The following is a 21050-nucleotide window of genomic DNA, read 5'->3' on the forward strand; positions in this document are numbered from 1 at the left end:
CCATATAAAGTGGAGGAAGATGGGCACAGATGTTAGCCCAGGGCCAGTCTTCCTCAGCAAAAAAAGAGGAGGATTGGCAGATGTTAGCACAGGGCTGATCTCCTCACACAAAAAATAAATAAATAAAAAATAAATAAATAAAACAGGTCCAGCATGACATCTTCCAACATCATAAAGGACCAGAATTTGAACATAAAGAATAATTTTGAATTAATCCAGGTTATTCCTTATCTAGGCTTACATGATAAGACAGATTTATAGTCAAACTCAAAAAATAAAAAATGCTACCACGCATTAGGCATTTTAAAGTTTCTAAAGAAAACCTCATATAGTTCAACTCCAGAAACACCTTTTCATTATAAAATTTAGCAGGTACCTGAGATGGCACTGGCTTTTCACCGTTCTCTGAGCTCTCCCTTATTGAATCATCTGACAGCTTCTGCACATATTCATTTACTGCCTGAGTGTCAGGGTACGATGGTATATTTCTGGCAGAAGAACTTTCAGATGTTCCCATGATGTCTTGTTGGGAGGAAACAGCATCACCACCCGTGATCTGAACATTTCCAACATTCAATTCGGCAGCAACAGGCAGATCATTTTCTACAAGAGTGTTCTCAAATACCTCTCCCTGGCTGTCAAGGGTTTCAGTGGAGGGGCTGATGGCAGTGCTGGCCTGGTTTTCTGCCTGGGATTCTGACAGTGTCACACCTAACGGGCAACAATGACTGTCTGATATAATCACATGGTCTTCTTTGTCCGTCATAGTAATTAAGAGCTGGCTGCACTGGTTGCATCTTTCCGGGACTGGCTTCAGATCCTGGGAAGGGAGGCACTGTACGAGTGCTAAGCTGTGGAATGCACCACAGGCAACTTGTAGCACTACTCGTCCAGCAAGATGTTCCACCTTTTGTGGCTTTGTCACTGGGAAGGTAGTAGTAATGAGACCCAACTGACAGCCAGTACCCCATGCCCAAATCTCTCTGCTTATCGATAATGCCAGAGTGTGCTCCTCACCACATGCCAACTGCAAAATCCTGACTGCTAACAAAGGACTGGTCTCAGAATCAGAAATGTTGACAGGACTTGGTTCTGGAACACACTGCTGGTTAGCTACTGCACACTGGCCAGCAGAGTTCTCCCCCCACATGTACACTACGCCACTTTCTGTCACTGCTCCATTGTGGAAACTCCCTGTTGCCACAGTAACAATGTATTGCCCAACCAGGGCATTTTCTAAAATGGGGCTACTTGGACAAATCTCTGCTGGTTCACTTCTCCAGGGAAGAGTCCCAAAGCTGTAGACTTCACCATCTGAAAGTTACAAAAAAAAAAAAGGAAGGAGTTAGCGGTAAATTTTTAGTCCCCTCTAAGTTTAACAAAAGAGGAATCTTTAAAAAATTTTCAAAAGCACAATTGTAGAGATTTGGTTCAAGCATATAACATTTCAGGTGCCAGCCCCATGGTGTAGTGGTTAAGTGCATGCACTCCGCTGCTGGCGGCCCGAGTTCGGATCCTGGGCGTGCACCGATGCACTGCTTGTCAAGCCACGCTGCGGTGGCGGCCCGTATAAAGTGAAGGAAGATGGGCACGGATGTTAGCCCAGGGCCAGTCTTCCTCAGCAAAAAGAGGAGGACTGGCGTGAATGTTAGCTCAGGGCTGATCTTCCTCAAAAAAAAACAAAAAAACAAAAGCATATAACATTTCACATTTATTCATCTTTTAACACACAACATCTTTTACCATTCTGAAATATAGTGAGAATTTCCCTTCCTTTACTCCCTTCCTTCAGCCTCATCCTTCAAACTCCTAGCATAGATCCGCTACTAATGGCTATCATGTAGGCTATTACAGAAGCAGATTCCAAGGACTCAATGACAAAATAATGATCACTGTTAAGATTAAGCAGAAGATACAAGAGGCACACTTGCTAACAGCTACAACATTCACTACTACTGAACAAGTCAGAGCCACAGAAAATTATGCAATGGCTAAAAAAAATATTAGAGATTCGTTTTGGTCAAAACTAAGAAAATTAGCTTTATGCTCCAGGTTGCACAGAAAGCACCAGTGTTAACAAGACGTGACTGTCTTCACGTTCTATACCATATTATGTATAATTTGTACATGTTACATATAATATATATTGTATACTCAATACTTGATAGCCTTTGTAGCGTGACTGGCTGGTTTTAGAATGAAAACAAAAAGCACCAGCGAGTTGGGTACACAAATGACGATAACTTGCTTGCGTCCAGGTGCGCTGCCAAGTCATAACATTACTGTAGCATCACAGGAGTTTGGGGGCATGTACACATGATCTATGCTGGCTAAAAAATTCAAACAGAACAAAGACTTGGCCATGGGTTTTGAAATATTTTAAACCAAGCTCACTATCCCTTCTCTTCCATATGACCAGAGACTAACCCATGTTTTAAAATTAATGAAGGAATAAGTCCTATTTTTTTCTACAAGGCAGCAACTGAGTTGATGATGAAAAAAATGTAGACTTTACCTTTGGCCAATTATACGTGGCAGACATATTTATATACTCAAATTAACTCACCACAATGTCTATGTAAGGAAAAACACAATAGTGACCAGAGGGAAGATATGAGCTTTCATTAGGGAACTTACAGTTTGGAAAAAGAGTACTGGGAAAGTAAGCTCACTGGTTACGATCTTTTAAACTTTTCTTCCCAAGTGATGTAACAATACACTTAAAATAGCTCACCAACTCTTTCCATTGATATTATTCCACTAGAGAAAGCAATATTGCAAAGAAATGGATATTTAGACAACTCTCCCTTTTTTAACCTGGAGTACCTCAAAAAGAGTGAATCAATGAAGTGTCCCCATTGAATTATGAGCTAATGGTCAAACTGACTAGAGACAAAGAAGCTTGAAAATTTCCAGCATTCAACCAGTACCACGTTCTCACCTGGAAAAGACAGCACTGAGATCTTTTCGCCATTTCAAACTACACGCTAGGCTGAGATGAGATTTCTCTGTAACTTTGACAGTTAAAACCGGGACACTGCTTAAACATGAACAACGATAGGCTATTTACATATTTTTTTAAAGTTTTCCCTCATTTTTTCCAGTCTTGTAGGTATGATTCTAGATTTTAAAGATATCATGCTCAGGAAGGGTTCCTAAATATCTTATTCAAGGGTTAACAAAACAACAATAACAGAATTCCACTGATATATGCTTGAGACCAATATATTTTAAAAGCCCAGAGGGTAAGGACCAAATATAGTTCTATTTTTATTTATTTAAAAAAAATTTTTTTAATTAATTTATTTTTTTCTCCCAAAGCCCCAGTAGACAGTTGTATGTCATAGCTGCACATCCTTCTAGTTGCTGTATGTGGGACACGGCCTCAGCATGGCCGGAGAAGCGGTGCATCGGTGCACGCCCGGGATCCGAACACGGGCTGCCAGCAGCGGAGCGCGTGCACTTAACCACTAAGCCACAGGGCCGGCCCTATTTTTAATTTTATTTATTTATTTTTTCCCCCAAAGCCCCAGTAGATAATTGTATGTCACAGCTGCACATCCTTCTTGTTGCTGTATGTGGGACATGGCCTCAGCATGGCCAGAGAAGCAGTGCGTCGGTGCGCGCCCGGGATCCGAACCCAGGCCGCCAGCAGCGGAGCGCACGCCCTTAACCGCCAAGCCATGGGGCCGGCCTATAATTCTGTTTTTAAAGTAAGACTTTTTCCGGGTCTGGCCCGGTGGCATAGTGGTTAAGTTTGCGTGTTCCACGTTGGTGGCCCTGGGTTTGCAGGTTCGGATCCCGGGCACAGGCCTGCTCATCAAGCCATGCTGTGGAGGCATCCCACATACAAAATAGAGAAGGATGGACATAGATGTTAGCTCAGGGCTAATCTTTCTCAGCAAAAAGAAGACTAGCAAAGGATGTTACCTCAGGGCTGATCTTCCTCACCAAAAAAATTTAAAAAAATAAATAAATAAAAAAAAGACTTTTTCCAAATTCTGGCCTAATATAAGTTTATTACATATTATAATAAAAGTGACATAATAGTAAAGGGGTTAGAAAGAAATCCACGTTTATCCCATAAAACCACCAAGGTCAGATTTCAGCTTTGTTTCCTAAAATCTGTCTTACCTTGGTTCCTACAAGGAAAATACCAAAGCATTATTTAATACTGAATAAATGTTTACAGACCAGAAATTTATAAATTAATGAAGTCGATGGCAGTGCTGGCCCAAATCAAATTTGCTATGATTGAGTTGGTAAACTTGCCATCAAATTAAAGGCAACTCTCTATATAAATTATAGCCTAAGGGCCGGCCCCGGGGCCTAGTGGTTAACTTCAGTGTGCTCTGCTTTGGCAGCCCAGGGTTCACGGGTTCGGATCCCAGGCGCGGTCCTACACCACTTCTCAGCCATGCTGCGGCAGCAACCCACATACAAAATAGAGGAAGATGGGCACAGATGTTAGCTCACCGCTTATCTTCCTCAAGCAAAAAGAAGAAAGAGGAAGATTGGCAAGGGATGTTAGCTCAGGGAGACTCTTCCTCACCAAAAAATAATAATTCTAGCCTATGTTTCTATCGGGTAGAGATCTATAGATTTTATTATATGCTCTTATAAGCTATTATTTATGCCTGAGAAAAACTGTACTGAGACAGCAGAGCCAAGTGGCTTAAAAAGCAGGCTTTGAAATCAGACTTTCTGGGGTCTGTCCTGACTCTAACACTCTAATAGTTGTGTGCGCTTGGGAAAATTATTGATACATGCACACTCTCACCCCTCCCTCTTTCAGCTTCCTCATTTGTGAAGTGGGGTAATAACAGTAGCTACCTCATAAGGTGGTTGTGGAGACTCAATGAGATAACACATATAAAGTGCTTAGTGCAGTGACTGGCACACATAATTGCTTAATAAAGATTAGCTATTAGTAGCATTATTATTCTGATTCCTTTAATGAACAAAAGCTATAGCAAGGTTTCTGAATGGGTAACCTTCCAAAAGTTACTTTTTCATGTACTTATTACTAGAAAATTTAAAAACTATACTCTTTTATCCTAGTTATGGTATACCTTAAGTTTAAGAACTAATCTGATTTCTGATAAAGGGAATAAGAATATATTTTGAAAACCAAAAGAACATAAGGTCCAGCGAAATGTATCAGGAAGCCCTGGTATCAGTAACTCTCTGACTTGCTCTTACACACTCAGGCATTTGTGAGCACTTCAGTTAGTATTTGCTAAGCCATTCTTTTTAATACCTTCAGTCAGAAGAACTCCATGTTTCACTCCGAGGGCCGCCTGAAGAACAGTCTTTCCTCCCCAGCCTGGCAATCTCTCTGGTGTTACAGAACAGGATCCTGCCTGCCAGACATGGACCAGGCCTCTTTCCTTGGATCCTTCCACCTCTATTGAGCTAAAAACATCAAGAAAAATAGCTTAATTATTCCTGCAATTCAGAACTGTATCTTTTGTTCTTAATACTTTCATGAGATTTGTACCTTTTACCAGCCCATGGGTGACTGGGTCAGATAATTTAAATAGCACCTATTGTAGGCTTTGGTTATGACACAGGAGTGAAGATAAAACAACTATTTATATAAAAGGCTTGAGGATAATCTAAACCTAAAATACTTACCTCTAAGAAGCAAACAAAGCCTGGGCTATTTTTTGAAGTTTTATGATTTAGTGGCATAAAATTTCAGGATTCTAACAATACTCCTTGTTTAGAGAGTAAAGTTATAACATGTCCCAAGTTGGAGTCTTATTTTAAATTTTTAGTTTTTAATTTGGTAAAAAAGTATTTGATGAGAAAGATAGAAAGAACAGGGGTCCATATTTCACTTTACACTGACTTTAAGCTCTATAATTGCTATTTAAATTTTTAAGAATCAAATTTGTAACAGGTACCAGCAAAATTCTTCATGCTTTACTCACATTCTAGCCAAAAAATTCTATCAGTCTGACAACTCTGGTTCAAAGAACACAAAACACACAGCTGCATAATAAGGACCACATCCTAACCGTCTCTCCCCCTTCTTAGATCAGGGCAGATTAAGATACTAGGGTTTCTGCTATACAAAGTTTTCCTAAGTGTTGCCAATGATGGTACATTTTTTTCACATTCTTTTTTTCTAAAACACTGTTGCCAATATTTTAATGAGGCACAGAAACTTTTTTGGTTTTCTTTATTTTGTGATACCTAGGAATTTCTCTACTTTTGCTAAACAATATTGCTCTAAATTGTAATTTTAACCATGGTTTTATCGAAGGGAAGCCACAAACTTAACCCTCCTTTTAAAATATCATCTATGACTAGTTTTCTAAGGATAGAAGATGATTACAACTAATAAGGTTACTTCTGAAAATCTGAAATTATTTGAGAAAAAATGGCTTCAAAAGCTTTAAAAAGATGAAATGACATTTTGTATCTTTTATAAGCATAAGAAAGGAACTAGCAATAGTTTATCACTAATCAGCTTTGTTTTAATATCTTTCTCTCTTTACCAATCAACACAAATGTCACTATTCCTACGTAATAACCATCAACAAGAAAACTAAATTGAAGAGAAGCTACACATATGTGAAATTGTTTGTTGTGCTTTCCTAGAAGGATAGGGAAAAGGAAGAAATGGTTTTTACCTTCTCTTCTTTGAGTCCATCGGTCAGTGGGAGCACTCCATCACCAAATCATTTCCTCTTTGCAAAAGGTATATAAAGACCTACATAGCAAAACACAGGTAACCACAAAGAGCAATGAAAGAATACTTTGCTATTTTGCCCCTCAGATTAAAAAAAAAAAAAAAAAAGGCAGCCCTCTAACAATTGCACATTCACTGGGCAATAAATACGAGTGAAACTATTTAAACTATTTCATATCCCGCCTGCCAAAGTTAAATATCTAGACTGAGCCTGCCCACTGAGCTTATAAAAATGCCTGTTGACTGTCAAATGTAATGTCAAAGGAAGACAAGACTACCTGCGATTAAGCTGTACTTTGTCAGGCAATAGATTCTGTTTGTTTTTTATTATAAAGAAGGAAGTCCAATATGAAAACAGGTCCATAGTGTTAAGTATTCATTACATACACATTAAGGTTACTTTTTAAATGCTTCTAGAACACATCAACACAATGTATCAGATTCAAGAAGTTTTAACTTACATTTTTTAGTAATGCACACAAAAAATTCAAATCATGAAAACATAAAGTTTCCCATTTATTGGAACTAGCATTATTTTCCCCAAATCACCCTCAATTCAAAACCAGAATCCAAAAGGTTAAAAGAAAGACGTTGAATTTTAAAATATCTGTTTTAAAATCCACCATTTAGGGCCGGCCCCGTGGCTTAGCAGTTAAGTACTCGCGCTCCGCTACTGGTGGCCCGGGTTTGGATCCCGGGTGCGCACCGACACACTGCTTATCTGGCCATGCTGAGGCGGCATCCCACATACAGCAACTAGAAGGATGTGCAACTATGACATACAACTATCTACTGGGGCTTTGGGGAGAAAAAAGGAGGAGGATTGGCAATAGATGTTAGCTCAGAGCCGGTCTTCCTCAGCAAAAAGAGGAGGATTAGCCCGGATGTTAGCTCAGGGCTGATCTTCCTCACAAAAAAAAAAAAAAAAAAGAGTTAAAAAAAACAAAAACAAAATAAAATAAAATAAAATCCACCATTTAATAGAAAAGAGCTATATGAAAATTATGGTACAAATACCATGACTCATCAGTTCAGAAACTCAATGTTTAATAAAGTGAGAGAAATATAAACAGGCAGACAGAAATGTTCAATGCATTTCAACTAAGAAATTCACATGTTTAAGGGCACTTTATGACAATAAAGGCAGTGAGGTTTTATTTGTGTGAACTATAAAAATACTGAGGCCAAATGCATGATTTTTCTGCCGAAGGATCTGGCATGGCACTGTGCTCTGATACCGGCAGGGGTGATGTAAAATCCATCTGTTTACGCCAGGTTGCCTGTGAATTCTTACCGTTTCCCATCTGTATATCTGGAGAAAACTATTCTCTATACCTATGCTTATTTTAGAGAGATTTTGCATCATTCAAAGTTGGAAGAAGGGTACTATGTAAACAAAAGATTTAGCTAAATAGATTTAACAAATGCTATTAATTTAATAAATATGATTAAGTAATACTATGCTTTGTGTGCAACAGTAATTAACTTTTAGTAAAATGTATAGTTCATGTTGTACAGAGAAATTTTGAAGCTAGATCCAATTTGTGCTTATCTCTCAGAGATCAAGGAGTAACTGTTCCCTTGATTAAAGTTAAACAAAACCCAGAGGAAACCAGAGAACTCCCCTGGGAGGGTGTGGAAGTGTACAAGCACACTTTGCTTTGCGCAACTGATTCACTGTATGTAAAATGAACGTTGTCCTACTGCCTGACAATCAAAAATGTTGAGATCTTTTGGTAAAGTGAACAGAACAGTCAAGCTTTCTTCTCTTTTAGTGTCATATTTTTGAATACAGAGTTTTCTTAAGGTGGATTTCACCTTATGCCAAATTATTTCTCACCACCACTCATTTTTTCAAATCCAAATGGAATTAAACTGTTTTACAGTTCTACGAACTGTTTCACAACTTTCTTTTGTTACTTACCATACATGGTAGGCAGAATAATGGTCCCCAAAGATGCCCACGTCCTAATGTCCATACCCTGTGAATATGTTAGGTTACATGGCAAAGGGGAATTAAGATTGCTAATCAACTGACCTTAAGATAGGGCGATTATCCTAGTTATCCAGGTGGAACCAAAGTAATCACAAGAGTCCTTAAAATTGGAAGAGGGAGGCAGATGAAGAGAGTTTGAGAAAGAGATATCATGATCGAAGTAGGGTCAGAGATGCTACATTGCTGGCTCTGGGGACTGGGGGAGGGCCTAAGCGAAAGAATGTAGGTGGCCTCTAGAAGCTGGAAAATGCAAGGAAACGGATTCCCTCCTACAGCCTCCAGAAAAGAACATAGCCTTGCTGATAAGGTAACCTTGATTTTAGCATAGCAAGACTGTGTCAGACTTTTAACCTAAAGAACTGTATGATAATAAATTTGTACTCTTTTAAGCTGCTAAGTTTATAGTAATTTGTTTCAGTAGCAACAAAAAGCTAACTAATATACTATTTCACAAATATCTTTCTGTATCGGTATTTATAAGTCTATCTCATTTTGTTTTAGTGGTGATTAACATGTTTGACTTCTTCCGAGAAGACATATCTGCCTGAAACTCAAATAAAGCAATGAAAAAAAGAGAAATGACTGCTAAGGAAACATAACCGAATATTGCAGCTAAACATGGGAAGCTTATGTTATCAACTTGTACCTCACATCCTTAAACATAAGTGGCATTACCAACTCCATTTAATGTAACGTTCTTTCTCAATCATGAATCCATACAGAAAAAGTAAACCAAAAATTTTTGTTTTCCTAATATTTTTATGATCCCCTTTCCATGAAATCTGTAAGACTTGCCTCAACCATTCAAATAGTACTGAAACTTCCTTATGTTCTTTCATTGCTTCACATTTTTAATTGTTATAAAATCGCCTAATCATGGGGCTTCCTCTGGGGATATTTCTCCCCAGGTGAGCTTTAAGGCCCTTACTCTACATTCCTTTGGGGCACAAAACTCCTGTACTCCGCTTCTCTTCTTCTGTTATAGTAACGTTCCTTAGTAAGCTTTAGTATATTAACTAGCTCTGATAAAGAAGCTGTGTGATGCTGTGTAAAGAGTCAGAAAATGTAGGGTCCTTTTTTGCCTTGCATGGTCTTTCTAGAGATCAACAACATCTGTAAAATGAGCAAAATATAGTCGAGCATCCCCTCCAGCTATTAAATCCTATGAGCTACAGAACAAAGCTAGGTTCATTCTAAAGTATACCACTTTATCCTTCAAATTATTATATCCTTCACAGTAAAATGTAGAGTAATTAAACTCTCAGATGGCCCTTTAAAACAAAAAGCAAACCTTGGTTCTTAATGAACTGACTCCACTTTGAGATCCCATTGGATACACACCTTCTTGCTACATTTAACAGAGAAATAAGCTATCTTGTACAGGCAGTGGATATGGTTTTAACACCATGATCTGGGAATACTCTAAAAAAAATCTAGTCTAGATGTCCTAAATATTGCTAGAAAGAAAAGCTATGAACTAGCTACAGGTCCATTACTGTGGACCTGTAACTTAACCAGAAATCCAATGTCCAAAAAACTCTGAAAACTAAAAGTTTTTTTCATAACTCTTTTGGTGGCAACATCTAATCTGACCTGAACTCATCTGATAGCAAAACCTGACCTGAACTAACATGAGGTTATTCAGTTTTTATCCCTTTGGTGTGAATAGTCATATATTTTGATGCAGAAATATTGATATGATTATGAAGTGGTACCAAAGGTCACACAAGAAGTGTTATATAATACATGGTTTATGATACATGGTTTATGCACCTTACTCTACAGATCAAAAAATTCTGAATTCCAAAACATACCTAGCCTCAAGGGACTAGAAATGTATTCTAAAAGAACTATCATTTTTGGTAGGGGACCCCAACTTCTACTTCCTTTCTTTCTTTTTTCTTCATTTCTTTTAGTTTCTTTATGTACTTTTAACATGGACTCCACCTGGGAGAGTACTCCAGGAAGTTGCATTGCATACAAGACAGTCTACAGGTGCCTTAATGATTTCTTTTAATGGCGATGATTTACATTTGTTTCAAAAGCTTTAAGTCACTTTTATGGTGAACATACTCATGTATAGTGCCCAAATTAATTCTGCAAGGAATATGCTGCCTGCAATTACTCACTTGGCTCATCTTCTCAGTAGAGGAAGGAGGCCTGGGCTCTTTAATTTCATACAAAGCTGCCAATTTGGTGCAAGGGAAAGAAGTAGGTAAATAAATAAGAGGCGCTTTGTCCTAGAACAACCAGGACTTGGTGATGTATTAGACACAGGTGGGGGATAAAGGAGAAGGAGGTATGAAAAAAGATCTCTAGGTTCTGCCTTGAACAACCGTGTGCTGGTGGCACCATTTACTGAAATGAGGAAGAGTGAAAGAGAGAGAATTCTGAAGTGGAAGATAAGATTCTGGTAAGATAAGACTTTTTATGCTAAGTTCAAGATGCCTGTGAGAAATCCAAGAGTACATATCAAATGAGCACCTGAATATATGAGTACGGAGTTCAGAAGAAAGGTCTCAGCTATTGATATAAACTTGGGAAGGCATATGCATAATATCCAAAACCAAAGCAATGGATAACATCATTGGAATGTGTATTAAGAGAAAGGAAAGTGCCAGGATCAAGCGGTGAGGAGCCCCTGCATCTAGAGATTGGACAGGCTAGGGACAAGCAAAGACGACTGAGGTGAGAGGGAGGAGAAACACGCGTCTGGTGCGTGCACAGAAAGGCAAAGCAGAGTGTTTCCAGGAGGAGGGACTGGCCAGTTAGATCAGTGCAGCTGGGTTCTCACAGGATGAGAACTGGGAAGTGCCTATTGGCTATGACAACACAGATGTCACTGCTGAGCATGGCCCCAGTTTCAGTGGTGTGGTAGAGGACTGAAAACCAGATTGGAGTAGGCTGACTACAAATGGGAGGTGGGACATGAAAATAAAGTTTGTGTAAATGATTCTTTTGAAAAACGTTGTTGAAATGACAGAGAAATGGAGCAGTAGCTGGAGAGGAATGTGACGATCAAGGGTGTGTTGGGGGGGGGCCACCGAGACACAGTTGAACATATTTGCACAACAATGGCACTGATTCCAGATACAAGGGAGATAAAGAACAGAGGGCAGAAATCAAAATCCTAGACAAACTGAAAGAGGATGGCATCCAGAACACGTGCGGTGAGACTGATCTTTCACAACAGGAAGGGTCTATATTTTTTAAAAAAGGAAACAACAGGTACAGATATAGGCATGATTACAGACTTGGCGGTGGGAGGATAAGAATACCATATGATGGCACCTGTAAGTGACTAGGACTTCATGGTGGTATGTGTGCTATGTATTCTAATCTCAGTCCTCGCTCCATTCATTCTGTTTCTTTACCTTGCCATATTTATACATTTTTGTAAAGTGCCTTAAATCCTTTTAGGAACAAGACGGAATATAAATAAAAAATTTTAAATGTGGAACAGAAATGTGTTAGTGGACTATGATCCCCAATGCAAAGAGAAAATTAAATCATGTAGGATTCTATGTATTCATCTCTACTAAACTTGATTCTCTGGATAAAGTCCTTTTGCCTTAATAATTTACTGAAAGGTAAATTTGCAACTCGAATGCTTAAAATTTAACAACTAAAACCACATGTATGTTTTTCATCTACTATGTTCTAGATATGCTAGTTTAAAACTTCCAAGGAAGCCCAAAATATCTTATTCTCTATTATATCCCAACTGCTTAACATAGTCCTGATATATAATAGGTACTCAATAAATATCTGTAGACAGGCCAGACCTACATAAATAAACGAGTTCCTGTCCTTAAGGAGTTTACATACTGGTATCTGTCTTTCTGACTAGAATGATGTCTCCGTAAAGTAGACAGTACCCTCAAGGCATCAGAAAGCTAACTTACACCAGCAAAGCTGGGGCCTTCTAGTCTCATTCCCCTGTCTCACTTACTGGTTTAAAATAGGTGTGTTGATTAAAATAACAGCAATAATCGCAGTTACAAGAGTAATGATAATTAGTGATTAGAATGACAAGACATTAAGATAGGAAGACAATAAAAATAATACAGGAGTAAATTTTATCATAATGCCCTGAAAGGAATTTGGACATAGAGTGAAGCCGATATAAAACTACTACAGATTTCATGCAGTCATTCACACTTTCTTTTTAAAGTACGATTTGGCTGCATTTTATTACAATGTAGTAAACCAGAGTTTATACTGCGAATGCAGTAAATGAAATTTAAGACACTGTGGTAATTTACATATGGTAAACACTTAATAAATATTTGCTTTTTAGAGGCTCAGTCAATATGTTTACACACGGATTAGGGCAATTTTTGACTCAAACTCCTGACTTACAACTCATCTATATACAAACAAGTGCTACTTCCTGGATATCCTGCCACCAAAGCCTTTACCAACCACTAACAAAGGCTGACAGGCACTCACCTTGCACTGAAACCTTGACAAACCAACCACCATCAAAGGTCGAGGCCACTTCAAATCCCAGGCCTCTCAGCCTTAACTGTGGCACCAGACACAGTGCCTGATACCACTATGGGAGCTGACTAGCCCCTTCAATACTGACTCAGAGTGCAGGAATTCAGTAAATTAATGCATTGAATAAAATCAGTAGGCTGGCCTAGAAAGTACTTATTATTTACAATGTTGTTACTAATGAGATAATACACTCACTAAGTCATTGAGTCAATATATATTATAAACTCCTGGAGGTCAGATACTATGACTTATTCATTGGTACACTCTTATACCCGTAGTAAGCACAGGTACAAGCTGGCTACATTTAAGTGAGTACTCAGTGGAAGACAGCCTTTGATCTTAAGTTCCAATCCATGGACTTCCAAACGACGACGAAGATTTCTAGTGCCTGTAATAAAAGTCAATTTCAGACACAAAAGGAAAGTGTCTTCTTGTAATAGAAACTCTCATACATAATTTGCTAACAGTATTTCCCAACAATGAAGATGCTTTCACTTCATGTCACTTCACAAATGTCAGACAACCCAGGAAAGAGCAGTCCCTTTCCTTTAGTACATGGAGACAGTTTTTTGTGCCATCAGGGACACTAAGGCCTCATAGTCTGTTTTTTATGGCCTGCTAATTTCACCTTGAAAAGTACCAAACCTGCACTCTTCTGATTGTGAGAATCTCTACAAGGGATATTACCCACGGGTGGGGTTAGGGGTAGGGGGTTAACCGCGGTAAAATAAATGCCCAGCGATGCCCATTTAGCTCCTTTCTGCACCCACTGCATATTTTAAAAATGCATTTTTCCAGATTACTAAAGTTCTCATGAAATATTTTGATTGATATTATAATACTAGCAATTGAATTCCAAATTCCCGGGTACTGCAACAATTTGTGACTGTTTACATGACAGAGTATAATTTCTGATGTAAGATTCCTTTAATAAAAGAATAGTAGCAAAATATTAAAACGGCCACTATTTTTTTTTAAAAAGGCAATATTACAGAAACACAGTTCAAAGTATGTTGGCTTATTTTATCAATCGATAACACCTAGTGTTTAAGGTCATCAAGGAGCCACATAACTGAGCAGGGAATATACATGCCAAAAAATACTGCTCTGGAGACACAAGTTTTACTTATCTTGAAAGTGCTAATAATAGGTGTTCTTGATTAGGAATGAAAACATCGTTTAACTCACAAGTTTAAATACTGAGGTTATTATTAAGGATCAGCTATTAAATTTGCTATTCACTACTCAACTACTGAACACACTGTCATCGTGTTTACTTATTAACACCTGTAAAGAGAGAATTATTTTCTTTGAGCAATAACTAGGACACCTACATTCACAGTATAAACTCAGGTTTACCACACTGTAATAAAATGTAACCAACCCAAACTTTAAAAAGTAAGTGTTAATGACCACAGGATATCTGTAGCAATTTTCTATCTTAGTCACGCTGAAATTTCTTGTAGGGCTTTATGATATAATCTGCTCCTCTATACTTTGAGAGTTCATGATCAGTACGTGTGCCTGCATTTCCCAAAATTCCTTAGAATTTAAATTCCCCTGCAGTCTTTTAAGAAGGATCATTCCTCATATCCTAAGAAAAGCATCTTCCCAGGAGCACAAGTCAAACAGCAAAGTAAAATTGATTAAATAATTGGTCTGTCTCCTCTCAGAAAAGCTTTACACAGTCGAGCTGCACCGGCACATTCTTTCCCTATTGCAGGGAGAAAAGAATTGTTTTTCCAGAGTGGACTACTTTGAGACTAGAAAGTAAAGAAAGCATATTTGGAAAAACCCTTGATTATTAAAAATATATATATATTTTTTATATTTAATAAATTAAACAGATTTAAAATTAGAAGTAACAGAACTAAAACTAAAAATTTTAAAGTGCTAGTTTCACAAATTATCTAAATCATACATAAATCTGTAAGAAAGAATAAATCCGGGCCCCGTGGCTTAGCAGTTAAGTGTGCGCGCTCCGCTACTGGTGGCCCGGGTTTGGATCCCGGGCGCGCACCGACGCACCGCTTCTCCGGCCATGTTGAGGCAGCATCCCACATACAGCAACTAGAAGGATGTGCAACTATGACATACAACTATCTACTGGGGCTTTGGGGAAAAAAAAAGGAGGAGGATTGGCAATAGATGTTAGCTCAGAGCCGGTCTTCCTCAGCAAAAAGAGGAGGATTAGCATGGATGTTAGCTCAGGGCTGATCTTCCTCACACACACAAAAAAAGCATAAAAAAATAAAGAAAGAATAAATCCACGTACTCATCACTCAGTTTTAACAGATATTAACACATTTTCATATTTGCTTCAGCTCTCTTTAAAATAAAAGAAAAAGATATACATAGATCTGAAGGAGCTCCACCCACACCCTTCTTTTCCAGTTAGCCACTATTCCTAAAGTTAATGTCTCATTTCCATCTATGTCCTTATACTTTTACGTATTCATTAGATACATATGTATCAATAAACACTGCATGCATCTTTTTCTTTTTTGTTGCGGTAACATTGGTTTATAAGCTATATTGTTTTAAAACTCTACATAAATGCATCATACTGTATATATCCTTTGGCAACTTGCTTTTTTCACTCAAAATTATGTACTTGAGATGTATCCATGTTGATAAGCATAGATCTAGTTCATTTTTACGAGGGAACAGTATTCCACTGAATGAAGACACCATAGTTTATCCCTTTCCTTACTATAAAGTACAGCTGGACTGTTCTACTTTATCGCTATTTTAAGAGCTGCTATAACCATCTTTGTTACATGTTTGCTTGGGCAATTGCCCCAAGTTTAGTTAAGAATTCGGCTCAACAAAAACGTAGCATGTGGAAGAAAAGAATCCTGGAATAAAAGTCAGCCCACTCAGATGCCACTGTTGGGTCTAACCACCACCTTCCTAATAGGGAGGTCATATGAACTGAAGAACTGTATGATGACTCAGAAAAAAAATATTTAAATAATATGTGATAATTAAGAGAAACATGAGCTGATCAACTTGTGGAGTTAATGAGACTAAAGATGATCTCTCTGAGCCTAATTCAGCGGCAGCCAACTGAAACTCTACCAAATAGCCCCACTCTTTATCTCATAGGAGTTGAAAGAATTGTACATTTTCTTCAAAAAAGAACTCAATAGGGGCTGGCTGGGTAGCGCTGGTTAAGTTCACGTGCTCTGCTTCAGCAGCCCAAGATTCACAGGTTCAGATCCTGGGCACAGACCTACACACTGCTCATCAAGCCATGCTGTGGCAGTGTCCCATATACAAAGTAGAGGAAGACTGACACAGATGTTAGCTCAGGGACCATCCTTCTTGGGCAAAAAGAGGAAGACTGGCAACAGATGTTAGCTCAGGGCCAATCTTCCTCACCAAAAAAAAAAAAAAAAAAACACCTCCATAATAAAAAAGTAACTCTATATACAGCCCACAAAACTACTCATTACCTTGCTGATTTATTTTTGCTCTACCCACGTGGATCAATTACTTCAGCTATTTTACCAATCGTCCACCTATTCTACCAATGATGTGACGCAGGCAAATATGAAGAAGACATAAAGATGCACTGTTACATCTACAGAGGAACAGGAGATGGGGATAGGGAAATAAATGCAATACTAAAAACAACCAAGTCACAGTTTGTTGCTATTGTACTTATGGTTACCATGCATTTTCTTTTCTTTCTTTCTTTTTTTTTTTTTGGTGAGGAAGATTAGCCCTGAGCTAACATCCGTTGCCAAACCTCCTCTTTTTGCTGAGGAAGACTAGCCCTGAGCTAACATTCGTGCCCATCTTTCCTCTAGTTTATATGGGACGCAGCCACAGCATGGCTTGACAAGCGGTGTGTCAGCCCGCTCCTGGGATCCGAACCTGCAAACTCCAAGCCGCTGAAGCGGAGCGCGTGAACTTAACTGCTATGCCACTGGGCCAGCCCCCCCATGCATTTTCTTAAGGACTGATATCCCACAAAATCTACTACTTTCTCATTACTGATGACTGAATTATTTGATCATCAATGGAGAAGAGTTACAGAAAAAATTTTGTTAAAAAAAAAACTCTACCAGGGGCCAGCCCAGTGGTGTAGTGGTTAAGTCGGCTTGAGCTCTGCTTCATCAGCCCGGAGCTCGCAGGTTCGAATGTCCGGCACAGAACAATGCACTGTTCATGAGGCCATGTGTGGCGGAGTCCCACGTACAAAATAAAGGAAGACGGGCACAGATGTCAGCTCAGAGTCAATCTTCCTCAGCCAAAAAAAAAAAAAAAAACAAAACTCTACCAGAAAAACCTGTATACAGTTGGAATATGTGGTAGGTTTAATTCCACAAAGTTATAAAAAGAGCTAATATGATCTGGAAGTCATTAAAATTCTCACAGCAGTCCTCTGAGTGTCAGAGAAAGGGGCTCAAGCTCATACTACATAAAACTGGGCCTTCTTTTACACCACCTCAAAAACCACTCTTTACCTTCCTTCCTAGCTTTTCAACTCATACCTTAACTAGTCTCATATTAATACACAATTATAGGGCCGGCCCAGTGGCTTAGCGGTTAAGTGCGCAAGCTCTGCTGCTAGTGGCCCGGGTTTGGATCCCGGGCGCGCACGGACTCACTGCTTCTCCCACCAGGCTGAGGCCGCGTCCCACGTACAGCAACTAGAAGGATGTGCAACTATGACATACAACTATCTACTGGGGCTTTAAGGAGAAAAAGGAGGAGGATTGGCAATAGATGTTAGCTCAGAGCCGGTCTTCCTCAGCAAAAAGAGGAGGATTAGCATGGATGTTAGTTCAGGGCTGATCTTCCTCACAAAAAATAAATATATAAATAAAAATTAAAAAAAAAAAAAAAGAAAAAGATGAGGCAGCGAAGTTAGGTTACTTTCCCAAAGTCAAAGACATAAGTGGATGTGACTCCAGGAATGCCCAGATCCAAAGCCTAGGATCTTAATCACTATGCTTATGTTATTAAGATTGAAATATTGCAATTTACTGCAAAAGCTAATTTTTCAGTGCTTTAAATTCTTTAAGTATTCACTAACTCAAAGATCAAGTGATCACTCCAAATCATTCATATTTATGATAAACTAAAAAAAAAATTGGGCCAACAGGTTTGCTAAATTTTTGTACCCGTTCAGAATAAAAACACATCACACATTTTCATGCTTTAAAGCCTTTTAAAGAACATTTACAGCCAACAAATCAAAAAGGCAACAGACTAAGGATCTGCGTTTGAGATCAACAATTATTTCCTTTTCCATCGTAAACCAGAAAGAGAACACTGTGCTTGGATACGCGACTTCGGCCAGGGTTTCTCCTCTCCCCTCACGTCTCAGCCCTAAGCACAGTACAACATTTACGCCAACCTGCAGCTCCTGTCCCCAAGGCAGCCGGGCACCCAGAGCACCCACATCAGCGTCGGGCCGTCTCCTCACCACAGCCCCCGTATTCGCCTCTCTTCTCAAAACAACTTACCACCCTCTGATAAACGGCTTGACACGCCAAAAGACTTGGCTAAACTGCTAATTCTTCATACCAAAGTCATTTTCTTTTTCCGCAACCGCTTTTCGGCCACCGACGCCCTCGGTCCCCTCCGCGCCGCGGTCGGCATCCCGGGGCACCCGACCTCACCAGGGCGGGCGGCCAGGGCCCGGGTCTACCTGCCCGGCGCCCGGGGTGGGCGTCCCAGAGACCCTCGCGCAGGCACGGGCGGAGAGCAGCACGGGCGGAGGCGGGAGGGGACGGCGCGGCCGAGCCCACCGCGGCGGCGCCGGTCCGGGGAGGGAGGGCCCGGGGCCGGGACGAGGGGCCGCGCGTCGGGCGCCTCGGGAAGGCGCGGGCGGCGTCTCCGTGGGTCCCCGCAGCGCGCTCCCGCCCCGTGCCTCCGCCTGTCTCCCCGACCCCGGCCCCCCCCCCCCCCCACACACAGGAGGCCTCGGCCGACCGCCCTCCGAAGCCACGGGCCCGGCCCCGCGCCCTCTTACCTCACGCCTCACCGGCAGCACCGCGGTCTCCATCCGCGCGAGCTCCGCAGCCCGCCGGGTCCGTGGGATCAGCTGATTCACGGGGGGCGGGGCCTCCGGGCGGGGGCGGGGCTGCAGGGCGGCCGGCGCGTGTGGAGGCGGGCGGGACGGCTCCCGAAGTGGGTCGGGCTGGGTGCCGACGGCGTCCGATAGGGATCAAAATTACCCACGCGGCCTTAGGCATCGCCGACAACGCTCTCCGGAGTCCTGCCCCTCCTTTGGGGCAGGGCGAAGCTGCCGGCGCAGGAGCGCACTGGGGCGATGACGTAACACGGAGTCGCCGGGGGCCTGCCTCCCCGAGCGCTGCCATGGCAACAAACGGGCGGTGAGAGGGTCGGGAGTTGCAGGCGTTTTGCTGCCAGCTCGAACTGCAAGAGGCAGAAGGATAAGTTCGCTACTCTTTACAGCGAAAAGGCTAAAATATCTTCCGACTGCCTCCGTGGACTGTACCCTAGCGGCAGTCGCTCCCGTCCCCGCGAATGACGTCGTCGCCACGCGGCGCTGGATGGCCCTGTGTGCACACTGTTTTTACTACTAAGTCGCAGCCCGAAGGATGGAATGGGGTAGGGAGAAATGAATTGGCCTCTCTGATGATCCCTACCGGGCTCCCCAGTATACACTCCATGTAAAACCGGTTTTCTTGCCCAGCACGCAGTTTCACGACAGTCTCCTTGTCGCGGCCACAGCCCCACCCCGACTCAGCTGGCACCCCAAGTCCTCTCAGGAGGATTTTCCGGAGCCGCCGGGCTCGGCACACAGTGGGTGCCAACTCTCTGCTGCTGGGCAGTGTGCCGTCGCTGGAGCTGCAAACCCGTATTCAGACCATCAACGACAGATGTGCAGTCAGGGTCTGAAGGTCCTGTGCATGAAGGGTCTATCACTTTCACCGACACCCTCACCTCAGTTGTCTCCTTGATCCTCCGCCCAGCTGCAAAACCGTTAGTCCTCAACAATTCAACCAACCTTGTCCATTCTTGCTCCAGTGCTGGAAATCACAGCCCTGAGAACGGGCACCACTGCAAACCGAAGGTGTCCAATTTCAGTCCAGACTTCCATGCGGCCAGGCAATCTTGCTAAGCCTAAAACAGTCCTTCTCACGTTGCTACTCAGAATTTCTCCTATTCCTGTCCCCTGCTATTCCCACCCCGGACACTCTCCTAACTTCTTACTGAACTCTACCCACCCATCGTCTTTGGTAAAAATTAAAAAAAAAAAAAAAAGATAAAAAACTTTGCCTACATTTCTGAGGAAACTGAGACCACTAGGGATGAATTTCCTTAACTCCCACCAGCCACTATTACAAAACCTACCTGCAGCCCCAGCCTTACTTTCCTCCATCTTTCTGCTTGGAAGAGGTGTTCTGTCCTCTCAAGGTTAATCCCCCCACCTGAACTCAGGATCAATCCCCTTAGAGACTTTGCTCCATTACTTATCCCTTCTCTTTTGTGTACTTTCAAGCTCTGCCTCACTTGTTACTGTAACTCCACGGTATAGAAGCCTGTTCCTGCCTATCCCATCTTTCATTTCTTTTTCCTCTGTCTCCCTTCTTTTGCAACCTACTTTTCTATCTCTTCTTTCTGACCTCCCACTCTTTCTCATTCCAGTCTGCAATCTCTACTTTTTCAGCTCTACTAAAACCAGTAGTCACCTCCTAATTTTGGAATCTAATGATACAGTCTAAGAATAGAATCATTCTATGCAACCATTTAAAAGAAAGAGGATGATCTGTGTGTATTGATATTGAATGATCTGAAAGTTAGGTTGTTAAGAGGAAAAAAAGCTGGATGCTGAGTCATGTGTATTGTATTCTACCAATTGTGTGT

At 41.0% G+C, this 21050-nt stretch overlaps 1 protein-coding gene across 10 annotated transcripts in view; it reads right to left on the bottom strand.

The window, feature by feature from the left end:
- ALS2 (alsin Rho guanine nucleotide exchange factor ALS2) overlaps positions 1–19255 on the bottom strand; it is a 74094-nt gene extending 54839 nt beyond the window's left edge. For 5 of the 10 annotated variants that reach the window (XR_009221442.1, XM_058549606.1, XM_058549605.1 and 2 more), the window contains exons 1-4: positions 19189–19253; positions 6642–6721; positions 5261–5415; positions 377–1314 (exon numbers count right to left, since the gene is read on the bottom strand). Coding sequence is in view for 8 of the 10 variants with exons in the window: in XM_058549606.1 (XP_058405589.1) it covers positions 377–1314; positions 5261–5415; positions 6642–6661 (1113 nt within the window). In the remaining 2 variants the exon portion in view is untranslated. Of the gene's footprint in view, positions 1–376; positions 1315–5260; positions 5416–6641; positions 6722–19188 lie in introns of all 10 variants that reach the window. The other 5 variants (XR_009221443.1, XM_058549608.1, XM_058549611.1 and 2 more) reach the window with 2 other exon arrangements.
- Positions 19256–21050: the final 1795 nt, after the last annotated feature.

Source organism: Diceros bicornis, chromosome 10 (genome assembly GCF_020826845.1).
Source record: "Diceros bicornis minor isolate mBicDic1 chromosome 10, mDicBic1.mat.cur, whole genome shotgun sequence".
NCBI lineage: Eukaryota > Metazoa > Chordata > Mammalia > Perissodactyla > Rhinocerotidae > Diceros > Diceros bicornis.